The sequence below is a fragment of the Strigops habroptila genome, chromosome 5 (assembly GCF_004027225.2).
Source record: "Strigops habroptila isolate Jane chromosome 5, bStrHab1.2.pri, whole genome shotgun sequence".
Lineage (NCBI taxonomy): Eukaryota > Metazoa > Chordata > Aves > Psittaciformes > Psittacidae > Strigops > Strigops habroptila.
The window spans coordinates 7,368,276-7,393,547 of record NC_044281.2 but is presented as its reverse complement, the minus strand read 5'-3'; the positions used below and the strand labels follow the sequence as shown (position 1 = coordinate 7,393,547).

The 25,272-nt window shown below is 37.9% G+C and overlaps 1 protein-coding gene across 7 annotated transcripts in view; it reads left to right on the top strand.

Moving 5' to 3' along the window:
• Window positions 1-25,272, top strand: part of TFPI (tissue factor pathway inhibitor) — a 42,053-nt gene that overhangs the window by 2,381 nt on the left and 14,400 nt on the right. For 4 of the 7 annotated variants that reach the window (XM_030487216.1, XM_030487212.1, XM_030487217.1 and 1 more), the window contains exons 1-3: window positions 6,539-6,569; window positions 10,382-10,501; window positions 18,206-18,406. In XM_030487216.1, the coding sequence (XP_030343076.1) occupies window positions 6,554-6,569; window positions 10,382-10,501; window positions 18,206-18,406 (337 nt within the window). In that variant the 5' untranslated portion in view covers window positions 6,539-6,553. Of the gene's footprint in view, window positions 1-2,348; window positions 2,521-3,965; window positions 4,042-6,538; window positions 6,570-10,381; window positions 10,502-18,205; window positions 18,407-25,272 lie in introns of those variants that run through there. The other 3 variants (XM_030487215.1, XM_030487214.1, XM_030487213.1) reach the window with 3 other exon arrangements.

The following is a 25,272-nucleotide window of genomic DNA, read 5'->3' as shown; positions in this document are numbered from 1 at the left end:
GAGAAGATAGGTTGCTCCACAGATATATCAGTGGGATTAGGATAATTTCTGGAAACATGGATATTAAATCTCTCGGTAAAAAGACATCAACACCATCCCCACATTCTGGGAAGCTGCTTTAACGTCTGCATTTACTTTAAAAAGGCGATTCCTGCAATAACTCTCTTCTGCATTTTAAAATAAACTCATAGCTGCTTGAAGTGCTTTGTAACTATTATGATCTTCTTGATGTGCATTCAGTATGTTCTGGGAATGTCTGCCAGAGTCAGAGCGTGTGTACAGGAACAAGAAAATATATATCACAACCCAAAAATAGAACATCAGTAGCTCTTAGGAGCCTCAAGAATTATATGACTCTCAGATCTCATAATTTTGGACCTAACTGTTTAAAATCTAATTCCAGTACTTACTAATGCTCTTTGGCCTACATTTTGAACGGTCATATTTTCTTGCCAAGAACTAGAAGAGATGAGGTCTTTACATTGAAAGCTGGGAGTCGTCTTAAAAAACAGGGACAAAATACCTACTTCTATGCGTTTCTCTTGTGAAACTGTTCTTTACAATAGGGACAGAGTGCCCCTGCGGACATGTCATGGTTTAAGCTTTGATAAAGCTGAACCCAGGACAGGACAGAATGAACCAAAGCCATATGAGGAATTGTATGATTCCTTTCCACTCATGGTTATTTCACAGCAAAATAGACCTATTTTTAGTCCTTTTAATTTTGTCTCACAACTCCTTTTTTCAGTTTCCTGAATTATTTCCTGTTGCTGTAAATACAGCTGTTCATTTTCCTCCTTTAGTATTGTTGCTATCTTCCATGATGTGTGCCGTTCATAACTAAGTATACCTCTGAAGTTAACTGGTTAATTTGATGTACTGTTTAGTGACAAAATAAAACTAGGCGTCTGAACATGTTGACTCAGGATATAATCTGGGCACAAGAAAGTTCAACCTTCTTCCAGAAACTAGAGCATTCCTTTTAAAACAATTATATTGAAAATAGCAATTGCAGCAAGTAAATTGGAAATACAAGTATTTTATGAAGGAAATATTTAGCTGGTAGAGTTTTATGCCTCACAGAAATGTCTGCAGAAGTGTATTAGCACTTTCTGTAAACATTTTCCACTTTGGCTGAAAAGCAGTCTTTTTTCTCTATGTTTGTACAATCTCTAACATAATGAGGTTCTGGACAATGTTTTATGCTTTCACCAGTCAGAGAAAAGGTAGCATAGAAAGATGAGGCTGAAGTTTTCTGTGCTTTGAGACTCATTTGATGAATGCTTTAGCTCCACAGAATCATAGAACTATAGAATCATAGAACAGTTTGGGTTGGAAGGGACCTTCAAAGGTCATCTAGGCCAACCGCCCTGAAATGAACAGGGACATCTCCAACTAGAAGCTGGCACTGCCACTAGAATAAGCAGCATGATCTTATACTGTGGTGGGAGATAAAGGGTATATGACCCTTTCTTTTCTACGGCAGCATTATTTTATGTTGGTTTTAAGTAATTGCAGGGCAGTAATCTGATGCAGTCTGAATCTGGAGGAAATCCCACCGATTACTGGTAATTACAACATTTTAACCTGTGTGATGATCTAAAGCTCATACATCCACTGCAGTAAAAATGCTTGTCGTGTCTCCAGCTAGGACGATAGACAGGGTGAGCTAAACTTGCTTGACAAAGCCAGTAAACTTGTATTTTGATGTTTAGTATACATGCAAAATGAGAGCTATGTGATGATGAGTTTACAACAGGTTAATAGGTATCGTCAAAATCAGTCACAAGAGGCGTCAGTGTGGCAGGTAGTTTCCTTCTGGGCCTGCCTGTTCTATTTTAGTAACTGACAGCTTCAGTTTAGTGAAATCGAGTAGTGTGTACAATGTGAAATTACACACAGCTGGCTTGATAACAAATGTACAGCACCAAAATGACTCTCTCCATTAGAAAAGGTTGTGGTAAACTAACTGGCCTCTAAATACATGACTATTTATCAGTAAGCACAGCTGAGATTGAGAGCATACACTATACCTTTCCAGTCCAAACTGCTAGAAAAAATGACAGGCCAGAGGCTTTATAATGCTAATGTTGAGACTACTACGCTGTGTTCCTAACCCCATAACTAATATTGCTGCTTGTTTGTTTTTCTAGTGGCTTTTGTGATGCTGAAGGTATTCCTTTTTGAAAATAGGTTTATATGGCTTATATTTTTGCTACAAACAGGTGGTTTCTGTCCAAGTAGTACAGTTTTGAATGTGGTGGGTTTGGTGTTTTGTTTTTTAAGGTTTATGAAATTATTTAAACTAGTAATTTGGTTTAGTCTACATTTAAAAATATTTTTTGCAGGAGCAAACAACTGTTTCCTTTCCCTGTTGAAAGCTATGTCACAATGAAAACAGGCTGTATATGTGAAGTGGAGATTTACCCCGATGGGATGTGGCATGCCAGCCAAATGGAGTTGCCACATCTAAATAAATAACTGGCTTCTTTATTCCCACTTGAATCAGTCTTCTCTGAGGTAGAAACTGAAGTTTAAATCACATTCTCAGTAGGTCCTTTATGATAAGTTCATAATGTTGGATCATGTGGTATGTGTTTTATTTTGAGATTTTTTTTTCCTATGGGTAGTAGAAGTAGCTACGAAATCATTAGTTGTTCTTGTCGTGGTTTAAGCCCAGCCGGTATGAACCCAGGACAGTTCTCCATCAAGGTAGCACTAGTAGTTATATGATTTGATGTAGGCAAATCCAGTATTCCAATGAAAAGTGCAGCTATTTTTAAAAATCACTCTTCATTTCAGAGTTTATAATTCACTTGAACTGTTGCATCAGGTGCTCTGCACTGCATGATCAAGTTGTTAGGAAAATTACTTGCAGGCTACTGTTGCCAAGGCATATTCTCACCATCTCTCTGCCTCCCAGAATATATCCATTTCCCAGTTGTTGAGTGATGGATATCATGAATATGAGGCCCTGACTCAGCCAGGTAAGAAGGGGAACTCAGTGGAGAAGGGAACTAGGGTCTGGAGCTGTGCCACAAGAGAAAATGATTGAAGACAGGGTGGCAAAAGTACCCAGTGCCAGATGTGAACTGACTAGGAGAAAAAATTAAATAGGTCTAGGAGCTAAGTTGGGAAATGGAAAACAGTTTTAAAGCACAAATGAAGGGAGTTGACAAAGGAAAGTACAAAGGCAAGAGAGGTCTATAGTGAGGGTGTTCTTGCGGTAGGCTTATTAATGTTGGTAGGGTTTTTTTGTTTCGATTTCAAAACGTAACAGAGTTTTCTTTTCACTTATCAGTTGTGGTTTCAAAGCAGAATTTATGACCTTAATAAAAACAGAACCATAGTGGGAGTTTAAGTCTGAAACTGACACCAGGTCATACAACATTTCAGCATAAAAGCTAACAAAGACCTTTGTTTTTCTAAATTTTCACTTCCCAATTTTCACTTCCCAGTTTTCACTTGGGAATTTAAGACACTGGAATAGTGCAGCAGCAAATCAACATTTATGTTAAATGATGAAACGTAGGTTACCAACAAAAATTCTCTTTCATAACAAGGTGGAATTTTGAAGTTCTGATGAAGGAATCTGATGGATTCTCTAGCCTCACGACTGATACAAACTATTAGGGTTGCTGCTGTAGGGCACAGGAGGGAGGCAAGTTGATGGGGGGGAGAAGGATTTCGATATCTTGTGCTTTCAATCAGTAATTATTGCACACTGTTGATCCACAGTAGACTGCCTCCCTTTTTATTAAGTTGCTGTGACACTGCCAGGCTTTGCTCTGGCAGAAGTCAGTTTGAATGACAGACCAGCACTGGCGCTGGGACTTCTAAAGCTAGGGCATGTAACATCATTCTTTGTTCAGTTTACGTCAGAGCAGAGGTGATAGAATTGCTGCTTACTTCGTTCTTCATACTTACACTAGAGTAAATGAGAAAACATGATGCTCTTCAAACAGCTGTAGAATAGCCCGTATATTCAAGTACTTCCTAAGGCAGCTCACTGACTCTGCCAGCTGAGGGACAATGCTGCAGGTATGCCTAACTAAATCACTGTCATAGTAGTTAGTACAAGATATCATGGAGCAAATATGTTGCCTTTGAAGTACAGTGAACTGAAGAGGGTCTGATTTTGTATCAGAAGTGCTGTAATCCTGTCTAATTAGACCTTTTTATCTTTAATTTTATCCTGTGCTCAATTCAACCTTTGAATATGCACATCCCCTCTCCTGCTGTTCATTCCTCTGTTTAGTTATATCTTTTGCCTTCCCCTCCTTCCCCCCTCCTTTGTTTTTGTGAGTGCATTTCCATTTCCTGGGCTGTCAGTGTGAATAAGTCACTTTTATGGTCAATACAATGTCACTTTATGCTGTTTTCTAAAGCTGTCTGGTTTTGGCTACTACCGGAAACACTTGCTTTTCTTTTGCCTTTTCCAGTTAGCTAGTTAGAGATAAAAACCATGCTGAAGAAATTTTTGCTTCTAAACATTCTGGTAGCTTTAGAAATTGGTGTTGAAGAGAGTGCTAAATAAAAAAAATAAAATAAAAAAAAAACCAAAACAAACAAAAACAAAACCAAAAACATACATAAAAGATCTGGCTCCAGAGGTTGCAGACTGCAAGGAGAACATGCTGTGTTTTATATATTCTGTTCCTGGGAACTTCCATGGTTCCTTGTGCTGTGCCTTAATGTACCTACATCACAGCTTGAGGGAACCTAATGGCATTCACAAATTAAAGCGTGTAATTAAACTAGTAAATAAATTGGTGCAGTTATTACCCATAGACCTTTGATCTCCTCTGTCAAGTAACTTAGATGTTGTCTGTTATAGATATAAAAATGTCTGATTCAACAGATAGTTTGGGAGCAGCAGAGTGCCAGTTCCTAAGAAAAATTCTTAGGAATTTATTAAATTTGCATTAATGACATTTGATCTAGAGAAAAGCCAGTATTAATGCTGGCCTGATTTCTGGCTGTCCTGAATTAGAACCCTTCTGGAGTAAGAGGCTACATTTAATCCCAGAGATTTTCAGAATTTGGCCTAACTAATCAGACCATTTAACATGAATTATTTAAACTCAAAACATTTCCTATCTTTTCTATGACAGACAGTCTTTCACAAATGTGTGCATTTGATATTTTACTGAGCCAAATGTCATAGATGAAGTATTTTGAATTGTGCTTTCCATATAAGTAAAATAACCAGAAAGTATTAAAAAAGGAAATAAAATCAGTATCTTAACAGGCTTGCAGCCTTAATGTTCTGTTACTGGGCAGCTGAACATAAAATCAGAAAACTTGTACTTTCTGGAGGGTTTGGGGTTTTTTTTAATTGAAAAAGTAGTGCCAAGTTCACTTTGATCTTGGATTTCACTCTTCCCTGAGGAATTATAAGAAATAATTAAACTACAGATGGATTTAAGCATTTCAGTGCTAAAACCTTCGCCCCCTTCATTCCACCTCCACTGATACTTGACACAATGTTCTGGGAATGTGTGACCTTGGGAAAAGATGGAGGAGATTGTGTTTGGACAGTGAACTTTGCAGTAAGGCAGATATATAGTTATAAAGCCTAAATTTTTCCTCTTGGGAAATTTCCCAAGCATCAAGAAGGTCTGCATTTGACAATGTACTCTTTAAGGGAAAAGGTAAGAGTTGAGTGGAAGAATAGAAATACTGTACCCTGGTAATATTTTTATTCTCTGCACAAATGCACTAATTTATCCTCCTAATCACACAGTGACAATTAGATGTGATAGTTCACAATATATTAAATTCTGTTTCCAAATGAAAAAGAGAAACTTGTTAGAGATTTCAATTTCTGACTGATTATTTCCTTTACTTTCCTTCTACTTGGGAACAAGCTTTTGGGAATATTGGATGACTGAGTAAAAATGGATTACTAAATTTTGCAGTCTAAGTCTATACTCTGCAGATTCCTGGAAGGAACAAAGGCCTCAACTTGAGTGATGCAAAAGCAAATTCAAACTGAATTTTGCTGAACTAGGGCAAGTTTTGCTGTCATGTTTGAAAGAATTCAAACATAGAAAATGAGAGCCGAGTGCAAACTTGGAATTAATCCATGGGCAACTGAGGTTGCAGATAATTTGCAAGTTCCTTTATGAAGGGTCACAACTATGCCAACGATTACAAATTAAATTTCTAAAGAAAGCCATGTGCTTAGAGAATTCCCCTTTCTCATGTAATTTCAAAAACTAAAATTGAAAGGGTGTTTTGGGGTTTTTGTGTGTTTTGAGCTCATAGGAGCCAGGCAAAAAGTGAAAGTTATTACTATCTATCTATCAAATCTGAATAGCTGATGATATTTCTGCTTTAGTTCAGCCTAGGTGATTTCAAACTATCACAACCTTTATTTACATTATAATGTTAAGTACTTATTCTTGTGCAGTTGTTTGAAAGTTTTTACTTAATATTTCTGCCCATACAATTTTTCTTAGTCATGGATTTGTTTTGATTATAGTTAGTGTCGAACATACATCATGACTCGGATGTCTCTCAAATCATACATGCAGTCTTGGACAACTTCATGCTACCTTGTGCAGGTAACATGCTTTTTTAAAGCATGATTAGACTTTTTATCAGGCATGAATAAAAAGATTTGCTGTAACTATTTCTCAAACTTTTGGATAAAAAAGTAAAATTCTTCCAAGGCCATGTACCACAAAGCTCTTCATGGAAGAAAATCTATCTGGTATTAGGCCAAATGCATCATAAGAGGTAGTCTGTTTCTGGAAACCATAGAATGGACTATGAAAGCTAAGAAGAAACATTGTTACCTCTATTCACTTTGTATGGAAATGTAGTCAATGGAATTCCGTTTAAAGATGTTTTCTTGGTTTATTTTGGATTTGTCTTACAGTCTTACATGGTATTATTTTGATATGTTAAAAAAATGTTGCTTATTATGTATGTGATTAATTTCTAGCGTCTGAAGCCTAAGACACTATTTTTGCCAGGTAGTGTATAGAGATCTGCTTTGGTGGATCTTTTGGCATTAAACTTCATCCACTTTTACAGAACCTGATCAAATTCAGGGCAAAGTTCCTGAAGCTGTGACAGTGATGTCACAGTTGGCCATTGCCCTTGGTCTGGAATAGCTACTTTGCTTTCAATTTAAGTTATAGTATGTACTGTACTCAGAAAAAGGTGGAGAGGGAATATGTGTTTTTTGACTAGATAACACAGAAGTATTCAGTGGATAGCAATAAGATATATATATATAATTTCAGAAATACTTTTCCTTTCCTTTATGGTGTAATATTTTGAAAAGTCAGTGGTGAAATAACACTGGGACAACAGCTGGGAGGAGGATGGCATTAGAAAATGGAAATATTATCACATGTAAACAAGATACTTCCAAGCAGGCTGAAAAAAGGGTAAGGCAAATGAGAGCAGATGGGGTACACAAGTAAATCTAGACTGTAGTATTAATGAATATACTTAAGTCTGGCACGTTAGAGTAAAATGACAAATCCATAGCACAGTGCCATGGTTTTTCCCCATTCTAGCAATGCTGTAGAGATATCCTGCAGTCAGCTAAGTGGCCCACAATTAATTCCTCCAGTAAAGAGACTGGGGAAAGATTATTTATGGATTATTCACTCTGAATGGAGCAAACAGATCACTAGAAATTTGTTGCTGGGGAAAGGGGAAAAAATAATACCTTATTGGATTAAGTTTTAATATGTAAAATAATATAGGAATGAAAACTGGAGTTCTAGTTAGAAACATGAATAAAGACACTGCTTGTGTTTCTTCGAAAAATACCTGGAAATGGGCAATTGTAGCTCTTGCACATTTTCTCAGCATAATGTCATTTCAGAATTTATAACAAATTCATTTCTACTCCGAGAGTAGTTATTGCCTCTGTAGTTGAAAACAACAATTTCTGAATTTGTTCATAGAAATAAAATACAAACTTTGAGGAAATTTTGTTTAAAAATCACGATTAATAGCACAAAATGAGATCTGAATTATTTTGACAAACTTTATGTGGATAAAGGATTTTATTTGTAAATGTAGAAATTAAGCTTTAACATTGATCTTAGAAGGAATGAAAGACAAATGCATTCTTCTGTTTATTTTGCATGAAAGCATTATGATTAAAAAGTTAACACTGTAATATTTTCCAGTTGAAATAGAAATTCCTTAGATCCCAAAATTCTATTCCATTACACACACACACACACAAAAAAAAAGAAGAATGAAGACATGTCTCAGTGCTTTTCACTAAACTGTATACTGAAGCCTTCTAAAGTTTAAAAAATTATCCAAATAATTAGTGCTACTTATGGTCTGGTCTGCAATTTCACCAAGACTTACTTTTTGAGAATGTTTAATATTTCTTTTTTACTGCGTATTCTGCAACTGAGGAAGATGCTGAATATGGCAAGCTGTCAAGAGAGAAATGAAAATTCTGGCTCTAATTTGGTGTTGAAGATATAACTGCACCTTCTGGCTCTGGCACGGTTCAGAGTGGCTGTGGAAAATTGGTTAATCTCTCTTTGCGTGGATTTCACCTGCTGAGGCATCATTGCTTACTAGTGTTTTCTTAGATACCATAGCTATGATTTACTTCTGACTTCACAGACAAAGATATTTCACTCAGAGAAAAGTTTAATCTGTCAAATCAATTAATCTATTAATGTCACCTGCCCCTCCATCATCCTCTCTTTAGCCTTCTTGATCTAGCACTGTAGTCCAAGCACAATGACAGGTCATCTCATCTGCTCCTATAGCCCCTCCTGCCCTCACTGTTTTAGGTGATGCAGACATGCTATCTTCAAAGGCATGCAAAGGAAAACACTAAAGACAAAATGGTGTCTGAAGGCTAGGAACTTCCTTATCCTTAGATCTTTAATTTCTGTTAAGTCAACATTAATGGGCTTAGCCAAATTTTAGTAAGAAAAGAGGGTATCTATAGGGAATTTGTAACTAAAGGAGATGTTGAGCCTATTGTCTTGGGTTCAGCTACAGCAGTCATTTTATCTCCTTCTTAGTAGCTGGTGCAGCGCCGTGTTTTTGACTTTTAGCCTGGGAACAACGCTGATAACACCGATGGTTTTAGTTGTTGCTAAGTAATGTTTACTCCAACCAAGGACTTTCTCAGTCTCATGCTCTGCCAGGGAGGAGGGGAAGCCAGGAGGAAGCAGAGACAGGACACCTGACCCAAACTAGCCAAAGGGGTATTCCATACCCCAGCACATCACGCCCAGTATATAAACTGGGGGGAGTTACCTGGAAGGCCAGATCGCTGCTCAAGTTGGGCTGGGTATCAGTTGGCAGGTGGTGAGCAGTTGTATTCTCTCCCCTTGTTATTTCCCTTATCATTATTATCATTGGTGGTAGCAGTAGTGGTTTTGTGTTATACCTTAGTTACTGGACTGCTCTTATCTCAACCCGTGGGAGTTACATTCTTCCGATTCTCCTCCCCATCCCTCCGGAAGTGGGGGGAGGAAGAAGAGGGGGAGTGAGCGAGCGGCTGCATGGTTCCGAGTTACCGGCTGGGCTTAAACCATGACATCTATTGTCTAATTAGACTTCAGAGATCCTTAAGGAACTTTTAGTCAGTTGGAAAATATGTATTTCTAACACAGTTACAGCAAAAGTTTTCTAGAGGTACTCACATTTGTGCATACATTACCTCACCTTTGGCAACTTGAACACGACAGCTGCCATGGAATAAAAGTGTTTTCTTTGTGTGAGTGACTATGGTTGTACTGTTCCTATGTGAAAAAAAAATGGCTCTGCACTAAAGTGAGGTGTTCAATATTAAAGGGATCTACAAGATACAAAATACTTCTTATTGTACTGAAGCCCATGTTGGAAAAAGTTCACCAACTCCCATGAAATGCAGCTTACATGGAAGTCTGGGAACTTGGTAACTATCAATTGATGAAATACTTGTTAAAAATAGAATCCTGTGCGTGGCAATGAATCTAGGGTCTGCAGACAGAGTAAGACTTATTTGGAAGGATTGTATATGCCAGTCAACTATACATCATGTAAAACTGGTCAGGACATTAAAAGTATTAAGTGTTACATTTTATATCATTGTGTATTCTGGGACATGATTTCGATTGTGGCTTAAAATAAAAGTAATAGCAATGCCTTTAATACTGGCAGTAGGATAGGAGGCTTGCAGTCAGCTGAGCACAACTATAAATCTTGTCTTGTTTTTCATTATGTTTACAGTATAATGATACTAGCATAGCTCACATGATTTCCAAAGCTCCAAGTTTGTATATCTACCCATAGCCATAGTGCATATGTCTATGTGCTACCCTGCTAGTGGCTTTTACAAAGCACTCAAGGAGTTGGCTGAAGTGTGTGTTGTCATTTATGTGTTCTACAGGAAAGATGAAAGGAAGAAAGAAGGGCTGTTCCTCACCTTTAACCTTTATCTTGCTGTTCATCTGTATCACTGGCCATGCAACTACTGACTTAGATGACAGCGAAGAAGACTATGTCCTGGGTAAGAGGTTTCAAAAATGCCACATTATCTCAAACAACAGAACCCGCTATATTAAAATGCACTGTAGATGTAATTCTGTACTTGAGAATATTTCTGGGAAATGTTTGAAGCTGGAACTAGGCTAACAGTGCACTGATTTCTAAGAGGGAGATGCTCAGAATTTTGCATTAAGCTCTAGCAAAATTGTCTTCTATACTGGCTTCTGTTTCCCATGCTTTTTGGAACTTCAAATCATATCAAACATTGTGTTAGATATCAAAATTATTCTCTTACAGCTCTACTTTAGGACCCATGGAAAAGTTCAATGTTTAGGGAATGATTAAGATCATACAGTTAGTGAATTCGGGTTTTATCTCCCCATGCCACACAAATGGAGCAGAAACGGGATGAATAACGTTGTAGACCAATGTTACTCTGTCCTGCGAACAACTCTCTTGAGTCACAGTTAATTTGCAAAGTTTGGCCTAAAGAGGATGCAATTACTATTCTAGTTGTTTTTCTGGGATTTGAAGAAGCTCTTTGTATAGCTCCAAGTGATTTGCTCTTGCTGGATGAATGAAAACTCACCAGTTAGAGCTTTTTGTTAAGAAAAATAATGTCAGAAGTGTGACTGTTAGAACTGGGAAGGTTCTCTGATTCTTACCATTGTAAGATCATTGTTTTCTTTCACTTCATTGAAATTAATTAAGGTGGATAAAACTTCTCTACTGGATATCATTGTGAAAGATATATCAATTTACTCCCATGCAATTTTGAGAAAGCAAATGAGGACTTTTTGGGCCATACAAAAATGCTGTTCTTTCCTTTGAGAAAATGATTTAAAACTGTGATCTCTTTCTTAAGCTGCAAAGAACTATGCAGTGGATACTGCTCCCATTTGACAGGTCTGATTTTGAAGCCTAAGTGGGAATGCAGTTAAGGGGAGCCTTTGCTGTGTGTTGGCACTATACTTAATATTTCCATGTCTTGTTCAATTTCCATCCAGGTTTTTTCTTGTTATCAGACTTTTGCAGCAGTGTTCCTTGAGACAAAAATATTAATAGTGCACAACCAAGGCAATACTACAAATGAAGGTAGTGCTCTAGATCTGTGCCACAATTAGTCTCCACAGTTTAAGATATGCACTGTTCTGCATTAAGCATATGCTTAGCATGTTGCACAGTCAAGATTGTTTCATACAGAATAAACCTGTTTCTCTTTAATCCTGAAGTACATACATGCCCTTCTTGTTTGAGGGCAAAGTCACACTTAACTTTGTCCTGCAACTCAGCTTTGTAAAAATCCTTAGCTTAAGTTTGCAGTTCTCAAAGGCCAAATTGTCTTGCTTGTTAAAATAACACACTTTGTCACCAGAATAAGAAATCTGCTGGATTAATTTTTTTCCTCATTTTACTTTGTTTATAAAAGACAATAAGAAAATAATCTCAAAGAAATTAAATAGTTTTTTTAGGGGAGCATTATTTTATCACTGGTTATTTTACAACTAGTTACTCAAGATTATACAACCAATAATTGATTTAATATGAGGAGCAGTTCTGAACTTTTGGGTTTGTATTCAAAAGTAAAAAACAAACAAATGTGATGCTTAGAAATTAAACTAGTACCCTGGTTTTGCGACTACTAAAGATTCTGTTGCAGCGTTTACAAAAAAAATATTTTGCAGTATTCTGTTTCTATAAAATGATTAGGTCATTGCTAATTAAAATTCTGTTTTCTTAAGAGTGAAATTCTGGTCTCAGTGAATGTAACTGTAGCAATTTTGTATGCTGCAATTTCACTGATAGCATTTATTTTCTGAGTTAGATAGTTATAAAACATTAACATATTTTACCCTATAATTCAATAAATTTCAGGTATTAAAGGATAAAGTAAGTTGTGTGCATCCATTATTATAGTAATGTCATACTTTTGGATCACATTGGATACCAGTGCTTTGTGAATATGAGGGGTTTTCTTGTCTATTAGTATTTAAATTACAGTAATAATTAAGGTTGCAAGTCAAGTCCAATGGGATAAAAAAGGATTCTCAATTTGCTAATTTCTGGCAAAACCTGTCATTTTTCCACCAATAAATAAGGGTAATAGCAAAAATAAAAGGTATAAAAATAACTAGTTTATGTATGTTGTTCAGTAATACCTTATGTGGTTGGGAACACTTTACTTGATGTTCCAAAGCCTGAAGAAAATGACTCACAAGTTGAAAGTGCATTTTATTCATATGTGAAATTTTATCAAGAATAAATGTGACTGCTTAAAGAAGGGGTAGGAAACACATGGGTAGGAAGAGCACTGAACTGTGTGCGAGTGGGAAGCTGTCAAACTGACAAAGATGGAGAGAGAAGAAACAGGTATTCCTTAGTGACAAGGTGCTTAGTATTGATATCACTTATCAAAGAGAGACATTTACAATTGAGTTGCAAATGCTACCATGTGAATGACAATAAATGTGAGAATGGCTGTACTGTATAGGAACAGTCTTGGCCAGTATCCTGTTGCTGGCTTTTGCCAAAAGTAGGAAGACTGAAAGAATGGAGGAAGAAGGCAGTGACAGAAAATACCTACACTAAGCTCATGCTCATCCTGAGCCATTTCATCAGCATTACTTTGCTCTTACCACAAACTATGGAGTGGAAAGATTGTTAAAACAGAGCAGTGGATGCTTAGTGTCTTCTGTTATAAAAACCTGTGTAGCTGATGTAATAAAGCCATTATATTAAAATATCAAGGAGGAGGGGGAGAAGGAGAAGAGGTTTTGCTTTGCTTTATTTTGGTTTTAGTATGGCAAGTAATAACTTTTGTGTGACAGTGAGCATTAGCTGTAACCATTAGTTAACGTATTTCTAACAAACTCAGTTTTCTTGGTCTAGGTTAGTACAGTGCTATAATTGTATGGATTTTCTAAGTTTATTTGGACCAGATACCTAAATTGGATGAGTAATAAATATCCAGCAGGGCCAGGTCCATTGTGGAGGGCTAAATTAATTTTCTTTTTAAAATGACAAATGCAATGTGCTATACTTGAGAAGGAGAACTTCTTGAACTTCGTAAGGTTCTTGTTAGCCCACTCATCCAGCCTATCCAGGTCTTCCTGCAGGGTGGTTCTTCCTTTTGAAGCATTTACTTCTCAGTTTGGTACCGTTGGCAAACTTGATTAGGTTATACTTGATCTCATCTTCCAGATGACTGAACAAAACCATTGAACAGTGTTGGGCCCAATATCAAGCCCTGGGGGACCCCAGTTTTGACAGGTCCCCAGTTTGAAAAGGAGCTATTCACCACCACCCTTGGGGTGTGGACAGTCAGCCAGTTCCCCACTCACTGCATAGATCAGTTGTCTACACGCTAAGACACCACTTTTTCCAGGAGGAGGTTGAGGGAAACTGTGTTCAAAGACTTGGGGAAATCCAGGTAGATCAAAACAAATTGGCTATATACATGGTATTATTCTGTCTGTGCACTGAAGGAAGTACAAAATGGTTTAATATATAATAAGGAATATTTAAGCTATATATGACAAAACAGGACTATCTTGCAAGAAGGGTAGTAGACAGGGAACTGACTGCTTCAGGTGGCTGGAAATTTTACTTCACTGGATTTTTTTTTAAGAACAGTTTGGACAGCTGTCAGGAAAGGTCTCAAGGTATTTATTCCATAGAAATATGCCAGAAGTTGAATGTGAACCTCCCTTAAAATTCCTTCGAGTTTTAGCTTCCCATGTTTCTATTGGAGAATATTCAGTGACCTTCCTGACAGACATCTTCCCAAAATGTCATATCCTGTGCTCTTCACACAGGACCTAAAATGTAGCAGGAACAATTTGTTCCACTGTTCAAGAGCAGACAAGGAGGCCTTATGCTAAGAATTAGTTTTCTTGAGGTATATTTCATATTCAAAATGAGTACAAGCAGATTTGGATCATGCCAAACGCTCACACTTGCCTTCTCATCCACTGCTCTAATCTGAGAAGGAAAGTTTTGGTTTTTTTATCATCTGCGTGAGTTAAGTTTTCCCAGGTGTAAAATAATGGGAAAGAATTCTTTCACTGTTCCCAGACAGAAGAATGATTCAGTTCCCATGAATCCCTTTGAGACTTCTTTCTTCAGAGTCACTTGGTTATTGTTCAAATTGAAGGGTTTGGCCCATGGGGGTTACACAGGGTACAGATTTTAGTCAAAGCACACTAACTTGCTAGCACTCCTACGAAAATAAATGATTGCCAAAAAGCGTGACACAGTGTCGTGGTTTAAGCCCAGCCTGTAACTCAGAACCACGCAGCCGCTCGCTCACTCCCCCCTGCTTCCTCCCCCTCCTACTCCCAGAGGGATGGGGAGGAGAATTGAAAGAATGTAAACCCCATGGGTTGAGATAAGAACAGTCCGGTAACTAAGGTATAACACAAAACCACTACTGCTACCACCAATAATAATAATTATAAGGGAAATAACAAGGGGAGAGAGACCTTTCCTGACAGCTGTCCAGACTGTTCTTAAAACTAACAGGGGAAAAGGAAAACAATAAACACAAGTGATGCACAATACAATTGCTTACCACCCGCCAACTGATACGATCCAAGCAGCAATCTGGCCTTCTGAGTAACTCCCCCCAGTTTACATCCTGGGCATGACGTGCTGTGGTATGGAATACCCCTTTGGCTAGTTTGGGTCAGGTGTCCTGTCTCTGCTCCCTCCCGGCTTCCCATGCCCCTCCTCCCTGGCAGAGCATGAGACTGAAAAGTTCTTGATTGGAGTAAGCAATACTTAGCAACAACTAAAAACATCAGTGGGCTGTCAGCATTGTCCTCAGACTAAAGTCAAAACCACAGCCCTGCATCAGCTGCTAAGAAGGAGAAAAATGACTGCTACAGCTGAACCCAGGACACTCAGTGATTATATTTGCAGCAGACGTCAGTACATCTGACAGGGGTAACAGTGTCATTGTGACTGTAGAGGAAAGGCCTCAGGAGGTAAGCAAAACAAGGATTTAGTTATGTGGGTTTAATGTGAAATAGATTAGGAGTTGAGACCAGAAAGTTCCTAAGATAAACTCTACTAAGCTATTTGTTCATCATCTTTGTAGTTTTGCAACTATGCTTGCACACTGTTTCCTTTTTGATAGCCCACAACAGTGGTGTGGCATAATGTAGCAAGCAAAATGAGCTGACATAACCCTATGTCTGAAATTCCAGTAGTTAGCAATCCTAGTAAGTTTTCACAACCTCTTCCTAGACTGACACTGGGTCACTGGCACAGGTCATGTGGATTTCATTTCTTGTATGCCAAGAAAGTAAAGTGTTTATAAACCAGCTGCCAGCCCTCACCCCAACCACATTTGAGTTGGATCAGTTTCTGTGGAGCTCTGAACGTGTGATTTTTACCATTTCAGAAGTTATTCCAGAAACTTTGATGTTATGAAGGCATTTTTTTCCCTATTACTGAGTGGGGGAATTCCAAAGTTTCATTTTACAGTGCAGTATCCTCTCAACTTCTCATGTTGAGCCTTTTTTTTAACTCCCTTCCAAAGGATTCCCAAACCTGGTGGAGAACTCTAAGTCTTTGAGGACCAATTTGGAATCTCTTGTGACTTCTAAATCCTAGTTCTTTGTGGACTCAGGAAGACTCAGATAAGGAAGCTGGCAAGAAATGAAATTCAGAAATGTTGGCAAGCGGAGTTCCATAGGAAGTTTACTGAATCTACTGACTCTTAAAAATGTTTAATTCATCCGTATTTCCTATTAGACAGACTTCAATAATATTTTTAAATCTATTTTCCTGACTTCAAAATCTGGAAATATAATTTCACTAGTGAGGAAACAGTCACAAACTATTTTAGGAACTGAGTATTTAATAAGAGTTTTGAAAATAGTAACCGTAGTCTGTATTTTAACACCAAATTGTCCATTATTGGAAGATCTAATTGTGTGCTACAATTTTTGTGTGGATGGTAATTGTGTAATAAAGGTTGTTAATTTTTCAAGGATTTAAATGCTATGAATTAAAAGATTTTAGTGCTGAAAATTGGAATAAAATTAGTAAACTTCTACTGCCCTCAGTATTTATGAGGATTTATCTCAGCTCTGCATTTCATTTAAAGGTTATAAAATAAGGTAAATTTTATATGTTAAAACAGATATCCACAGTGGAGGTAGGTAGTAGTTATACCAATTTCCTTTTTACCATGTCATAAAGCCTGATTTTTATGGATTCTTTAAATTAAAACTGGACACTTAATGTAGTTAGTAGCACAAAGCTGTGCAATGATCATGTAAATTCTTGTCCTCCGTGGTTTGTTGGGGTTTTTTCCCCTCCTATTTCCTGGACTGCTGCAAAGAGCACTGATGGATACATTTCCATATATTTGTTAAGAGACATTAATGTTCTGAGTAGGTGTGGGAGAATGAATGAAAATTTTAGGTCTGGGTTTTTTTGCTGCTATTGCAAAGCAAAGCGGGAAAAGATATTAAACCAGATATTGATAAGGGAACTGTATCACAAACTGGACAGTCAGTCAGAATTTCCTTATTAGAGATTGACAGTGTAAAACTTCGATAGTGTTCTTCATGATAGATATGACTTTTTTTTACAAAACATTCCCTTCAAAAACATTGAAAGACATAGAAATAACACAATTTGAAAACATACGGTTTCTTTTCACCTTAACTTTTTAGTTGTGTATTCCTTAACTCCCAAAAGCTCTAATGCAAGAACAGTGAGATCAAAGGAAAAAAGACAGGATGATGACATACATCTTAATGGTACCGGATGGCTTTATGTGCCAGTGAAATGTCATCTGACGAGGGAATGGTGCCCTCTGCAGGGATGTCTTGCCTAGTTCATCCCACACTGCTATGAGATGTCTTTATATAAGCTATGTTCACTATTAGAAGTGCATTGAAGAGAGCACAAGGAACCCTCTTTACGCCTTTTTTTATGTAGCTGTTGTGTCCTTAGGAGCTACTAGGATTTTCTCAATGTATTTGTTGTTCAGAAATGCTCACTAGCTCCACAGCTGTTTAGATCATAGAATCATAGTATAGGTAGGGTTGGAAAGGACCTTGAGATCATCTGGTTCCAACCCCCCTGCCATGGGCAGGGACACCTCGCACTAAATCATGTCACCCAAGACTCCATCCAGCCTGGCCTTGAACACTGCCAGGGATGGAGCATTCACAACTTCCTTGGGCAACCCATTCTGGTGCCTCACCACCCTCACAGTAAAGAACTTCCTTATATCCAACCTAAACTTCTGCTGTTTAAGTTTGAACCCATTACCCCTTGTCCTACCACTACAGTCCCTAATGAAGAGTCCCTTCCCAGCTTATAGGCCCCCTTCAGATACTGGAAGCTGCTCTGAGGTCTTCACGCAGCTTCTCTTTCCAGGCTGTACAGCCCCAACTTTCTCAGCCTGTCTTCATGTGGGAGGTGGGTGGGAGGGAGATGTTTATGATGAGAAGTTAAAGTTTATAATATGAGCTGTTTCGCTTGAAACTTGAAATCACACATTTAGTTTGATCGAATGGAATTTGTGTCCCTGTGCAGTTGATTATTTTCTTTTTACATTTATGTTTAGAGTGTTCAGAGCTTTACGGCCAGGTGTTATGCAGTGCCTTTCTAGCAGAAGGCGCAAGCAACCTTATTTTGAAGTTATGCTGTGCAGTGAAGCTAACTAACTTAATAACAGCTGTTCTACTTCTCTTCTGTATTACAGGTGCTGCTTTGCCACCACTGAAACTAGGGCATTCAGTCTGTGCCATGAAAGCAGATGAAGGTCCATGCAAAGCAATCCATATGCGCTATTACTTCAATATTCAAAGCCGTGAGTGTGAAATATTTGAATACGGTGGATGCCATGGCAATGAAAACAACTTTCTAACACTGGAAGAATGTCAGAAGAAGTGTGTGGTAACAGGCCAGTACACATTCTCTTATCCTTGTATCAGTTCTTTATTTGCATCTATTATTTCTCATCCACAAACCATATGAATTTTGGAAGTAGAGGCCCTCTTCAGTTCCTATTAATACAGTGATGTGATGCCTTTAATTATGTTCCCAAGTACTATACTTGGTTTTAGTTATCTGAATTATTTTACACTGTGCAAGCAAACATTCAGGATTCGGAAAAGATAAATATGACCTATGGAATAGAGAGACCAATGCAAGAAAGCTTATTTTCTACCTAGAGCCCTTGTTTTGAATAAGTTCTTAAATTAAAATTGATTCTGAGTCTGGGCTAAGCTGGTGGGCAGCACAGATGTTCTTTATTGCTTTCGGAGTACTTAAGTCAACTTTAATCCCATGTTTTTCCTTCACTTGAGGAGCTGATAGAAGCTGCCCAAAATCTTGGACATCTGCTATGACTCAACATAATTAGAACTACAATAGTAAATAATTCTCATTTTAAAATGTCAGTTATAGCTGTTTGTCATAAAATATCTGTTTTGTTAAAAGAAGAAAATGAGACCCAAAATATGATACCCAGCAGAATATGAAGGAATTGCTTCGTCAACGTTGGTTTTTCTATTAAAAATGATCCGTGTAACTAAGGCCTCATGAAAGTAACCAACTCCTGTTCCTCACAGGAATGCATGAAAGTCAGAGGGTTCTTAGAATTGAAAGTTAATGGCGGTGGATCTAGAACTTTGACAAGTTCATGTTTTTAGAGTCTGAAGGAACTCTTGAGAGTTTCCTCTTGGTGCCTAATATGGATCTTGCATTCACGGAAATTAGATAGAATGTGTCTGGCTGTGTAAATAGGAACCGATAGTGAGAGAGGTACTGAGGCGGAGCAATAGAAATAAAAAGAAAATACCAGAATAAAGATCTCCTCAAAGGTGTGTGATTACCATCAGATAGTATACCAAACATGTAGGGTTGGTTGTTTGGGGTTTATTTCCCCAAGTGAATTCATGTATTAGATGTTCATTTATTTAGACTTTGAGGTAAGATAGAAGGTTTCTTCCAGTGTGTCCTGGGTTCAGCTGTAACAGTTGTTTTTGTCCTTCTTAGTAGCTGGTGCAGGGCTGTGTTTTTTACTTTAGCCTGAGAACAGTGCTGATAGCACACCGATGTTTTTAGTTGTTGCTGAGTAATGCTTACTTCGATCAAGGACTTTTCAGTCTCATGCTCTGCCAGGGAGGAGGGGAAGCTGGGAGGGAGCAGAGACAGGGCACCTGACCCAAAGTAGCCAAAGGGATATTCCATACCACAGCACGTCATGCCCAGTATATAAACTGGGGGGAGTTACCCAGAAGGCCCAGATTGCTGCTTGGGTTGGGCTGTGTATTGGTCGGCCTGCGGGTGGTGAGCAATTGTATTTTCTCCCTGTGTTATTTTCCTTATCATTATTATCATTGGTGGTAGCAGTAGTGGTTTTGTCTTATACCTTAGTTACTGGCCTGCTCTTATCTCAACCCGTGGGGTTTACATTCTTTCAATTCTCCTCCCCATCCCTCCAGGAGCAGGGGGAGGAAGAAATGGGAGGGGAGTGAGCGAGCGGCTCTGTGGTTCTGAGTTACAGGCTGGGCTTAAACCACGACACAGTGTTGCCACCTGAAGGGCTGTGTCTGCCATAGCTAAGACTGGTGGTTGGTTTTCCCCCTACAGCCCTGAAAGATAACCACCCTCCTTCCTTTATGCCCCTTTCCTTCTTAGTTAGCTTTAAATTGCTTCCAATTATTTTAAATTAATTAATGTGTTTACACTATGATCTCTTCATCAGAGACTCTTCATCGGGGACTGTAGTGACAGGACAAGGGGTTATGTGTTTAAACTTAAACAGGGGAAGTTCAGGTTAGATATAAGGAAGAAGCTCTTTACTGTGAGGGTGGTGAGGCACTGGAACAGGCTGCCCAAAGAAGTGGTAAATCTTCCATCTCTGGAAGTGTTCAAGGCCAGGTTGGACAGAGCCTTGGGTGACATGGTCTAGGGTGAGGCATCCCTGCCCATGGCAGGGGGATTGGAACTAGATGATCTTAAGGTCCTTTCCAACCTAAACCATTCTATGATTCATTCTCACTAGAAGGTACTTTTCAGCACCTTGACAAACAGCAGAATGTGTCATTAGGTATGACTGAGCTCAAAACAGTGATGCTGGGCAATTCCGCAGTACAGTTTACAGGTTATTCTGTGGATGGGCAACACAGTCAAATTAAAATTGTTACTCTTCTGCCAATTAGAGGTATACCCTGGTAGCGCACTACTGCTATGCTGATCTTGGTAGGTGTTACTTTGTTTGCCCTGTTTTTATAACTTGTGCTAGCCCTGGGCCTTTCCAGAAAACTGAAAAACTGCTGATGTGCTGTAGGCACTGAGTTGGTATCCAGGATATAAATTGTACCTTCTAGAATTAGCAGAGGTCACTTGCAAGCACAGCCAGTTTATGTATGTTACAAAAAATGCTTCCAGAAATTTCAAATTAGAAAATTGTTTTCAGAAGCTGCTTTTTGGGTTTTCTGATCCTAACAGACTATATATATAAGACAACGTGATTTATAGCATCATGCTTTGTCTGTATTAAATGTAAATGTCTCTGTTACCCACCTCTGTCCCTTCCAGAATTCACATCTGCATAGTATTTAGATCAGGTTTAAATCTGTTACATTGTCTGTTTCACAGCACATCTGTATTTCCTGATAAAAATCACTATGAATTTTGTCACTAGGTTGTTTCTAGACATCAAAGTAAGTACCTGTCTCCCATCCCAGTGTGAAAATAATGATTGGGACTAATGTACACATTACAAGGGCATGTAGGGATAGGACAAGGAGGAATGGCTTTAAAGTGACAGTGGGGAGATTTAGATTATATATTTGGAAGAAATTCTTCCCTATAGGGGTGGTGAGGCACAGATTGCCCAGAGAAGCTGTGGCTGCCCCATCCCTGGCAGTGTTGAAGGCCAGGCTGGAAGGGGCTTGGAGCAACCCAGTGGAAGGTGTCCCTGCCCATGGCAAGGGATTGGAACTAGATGGCCTTTAAGGTTCCTTAACTGTTCTGTGATTACCCTAAGTAGTATTTTAATAATGTTGGTTATCATGCTTCTAATTCTCGGAATCTGCAAACATTAACAGATCATATCAATAAGCCAGGTGCTGTAAGTAAATAATTTATCTTTTACTGATGGAAAATGAAAGGTGGTAAGGTAATAGAAAAATTAGTGAAGCCCATAGACTGTGTTTCAGTCAGAGCAGGGAGTAAAGCTCAGGGTGTCTGGCATTTACTTGACCAGTAGATATAATCTCTTCTGTCTGTATGAACTATATAGCCTTGATAATACATTATACAGTCTACATACCTATTTACACTTCCACGTTTTTTTCAAATAGTTGCAGGTGTTTAAAATGAAAGGAAAAGTTACTAGAAATTTTTCGCAGGTTCTCTTTCCTTATACTACTTTTCAGCTACACGTACAGGTAGCTGATGTTTCCTCGGAGATGTGAATACAAACTAATGCAACAGCAACACATGTCATTGTCCAGCATAAGCTTTGCGAATAAATCAAGTCTATAATTCAGTTCTTTGACTCAGACTTTTCTCCCTCTGTATCCAATCCAACCACAGCAAGGGAAAGAATACATGACTATATACATTTATTATACATCTCTAATTATCACAATTTCCAATAGTGTTTACAGAGTAAAGCAGGGGTGCTTTCTTACCTGTACAAAGTGAGCCAGTGAGCTCACAACAGTGAGCCATGTGGATGCATGGAACAAGGCCTCAATGGGACTGTATGTATAAATGATAGCAAAATTTAACCTTAAGTGTTTTTACATGAGCACAAAGTTTCACTGATTCGAAAATAGTGGAAAAACAGCTAACAGAGGAAAACCCATCCTTCCTAAGAGGTAACCCTGGTCTTGATCCCTTTGATCTTTCCAGTGAGGAGACTGCATTTTATTTACTCACTGACTACTAGGTCAAGGCATTACTCCATTATACCGTTCACACCTATTTTCTGATCTGCTGGCACCACCATGCATTTCTGTTACTGTACCTAGCACTACAGACAATCCACTCAAGAAACCAAAAACAAAACCTACAAATATGAATCTTAAATTCTAAAATTAAGCAGGTTCCAGTTATTTTTCTAATAAATTATGTTTTGCTTTCAAACAATTCAGTGCTTATAAAACTACATCAAGATAGTTGATGTCGTTTTCACTGACTACAAAATTTCACTAACAACTTGTCCAAGTGAAAAAGATGAGATTGCTTCATTCTTTAAGTGAATGGCAGGTTTTCAATGCATTTTACTCTAGGGATTAATTTGAAACTCAGCTTTTAATGGCTTTTGGCAAGATCCACTAATGACCCTCAGAGACCAGGTGTGCTCCAGGAAAGAAGTGGTAAGAATCTGTCACAGTCTCGCCCTGTTTTCAGGAGTCATATATAGTCATATATGTGCAAATGTAGTGCTAATGATACTAAAATAAGGTATACCTTGAAGTGACATCCCACTGATGAAAAATGATTTGGAAATCATAATTCCTTAGTTACTAATTAACATAACCTAGCATTTCAAGTTCAAAAAAAAGACATAGAGAAAAGCATCTTCCTTGAATATAAATATCTTGCCCTAAATGCAACCACACACAAAGCTTATAATCAGTAACAGATTTCAGATTTCTTATCTCAAGGCCAATACTCTATATTTGGGTCATTTCCTCCAAACAGAATATGTCAGTTTTAGTGCTTGTTATTAGAGAAGGTAGGGATATAGTGCTTGAAGCTTAAAAGGCAGGAGTTCATGTTGCCTCCAATTTGGACTGAAGGTTGCTACCAACCAAAGACTGTGTGTTAAAGACTTACATTTAGTATTAGTTAATCATCACCCTGTAAAGATTTATGGCTAAAGAGGATGTCCCTCCTCTACTTAACTCAACCTGGGCAGGTTTTTGAATATTAAATTGTATTACTTATTCTGTATGGTTATCCAGAATATGTATCTCTGTCAGAATTGAATAATATTTTCATGAGCATTCAAGACAGATTAATTTTAAGGAGTTAAAAAAATATTCAATTTTTGTCATTAATATTTTGCATAGTAATTGTCTGTTTTCCTGAAAAATGGCATTTCTAGACTTAAAATTCTTCCTCTGTCATATGCCTTCCACGAGTCGTAAGTTCGTATCATGGATTTAACTGGTTTGGGGTTTTTTTGCTCTATGGACGGCTAGCTTAAAAGTTTCATTCCATATTTATTAAATTTTCAGCAAGGAAATAAAATTTGCTGCTGAGCTCCACAGTTAATACATAAATATAAGTTTAAAAAATAAATGTTGGCAACATCATTCTGAGAACAACCTTCCTTAAAAGGCATTTTCTTCACTGCTACGTTGTTTTGTTTAGAAAATTGTGATTAATCTCTTTCTAGTTATGGCTCCATAAAGTTTAGTGAATACAGTCTTTCAAGATAAAAAAGGGAAAGTTGTTTTCTTGATTAGCATTCAGGATCAGAAGGACCTGAGGTCTTGGATGTGAAGATCGCACATCTTTTTCTGTCACCAGGCTGGCTGTTGGTACTTTACATCTGGTATCTGGTTTTGGGTTTCAAAGGGATCCACAGCATTTGTGCCACACCTGGAGCAGGGTTGTTTGCAGGACTGCAGCTGCCAGCATCTTATCCAAAACATGCTACTTCCTGGTAATTTGGAGTGTTTGTCCTAAATTCCAGTGTAAAGGCTAAGACAGAGGGCTCAACTGGAAAAGGCAGGGTTGATAGATACAGAATTTGGAATGTAAAAGTATCCAAAAGTCCTGATCACGTTCCATGAGTGAAGATCTATAAAATTATTTCTTCAATCTAATGTTGCTATTTTGACTAATAATGTTATTTTGATCCTGACATATATGTTGGGACAGTATCTGGAACAGATCTTCTGGACCACATCCTGTACTGGCATATAATTGGCATAACTCCATAGTATAAAACAGAAAGTTACTTAAAATGAGAACTGTCTTAGTGTCTACATCTTGGTACCCAGCCCAAGTACAGTATTTTGTGTATGCATAATAGTGCATAGATCCAAGACTCTGCAAATATTGAATCTGTTAGGAGGAACTGGAGCAACAAAGGCTTATTATTTCTGTACTCTCTGAATGAATAACAGCAGATAAAATGTTATGACACACACAGTATGCTGTCAACATCAGCCATAGAACAAAGTAAATTAATAAGTTAACTCACTTTTGCCAATATAGTTCAGTAAAAAACATAGAATTCAGTAGGTTTTTTTGTTAAATCTGGCTCTGTCTCTGCAGCTTTGTAGTGTATTCATCTTACTTAATGTTTCTAGCGTAGGAAAGTAGGTAGGAAAATGCTTAAAAATAAAAATCTGAGACACTCAGGCAGTTATCACTGTGAAGAATGTGAAGGCCAAGACCGCTTAAGAATAAGCTAAAGGGAAGTTATGTGATATATATACAAACTGAGAAGAAACAATGTGAACAGTCAAAGTTTGTGATTTTCCAATATTAAGCACAAATACATGAATAAATGAGCCAACATGAGTGAATTGCCAGGCTCCTTAAATCAGAACAGCTTTTTAAAGACTTTGAGTAAGTCATCAAAGACAGAATTAAGTAATTCCTAAAACTGACTGAATTCAGTACAAGAGAGTTCAGAGAGCCCAACTACAGTTTGGCTGCTCCAGGAATCTCTTAAGAGAGCATTCAGATTTATGATGCCTAATTCTGACTCGGGTCTCCTAGAAGTCAGCTGCATTTTTTGTTTCTTGTGCCCAGTACTCACCACTTCAGGGAAGAAAAAATTACTTT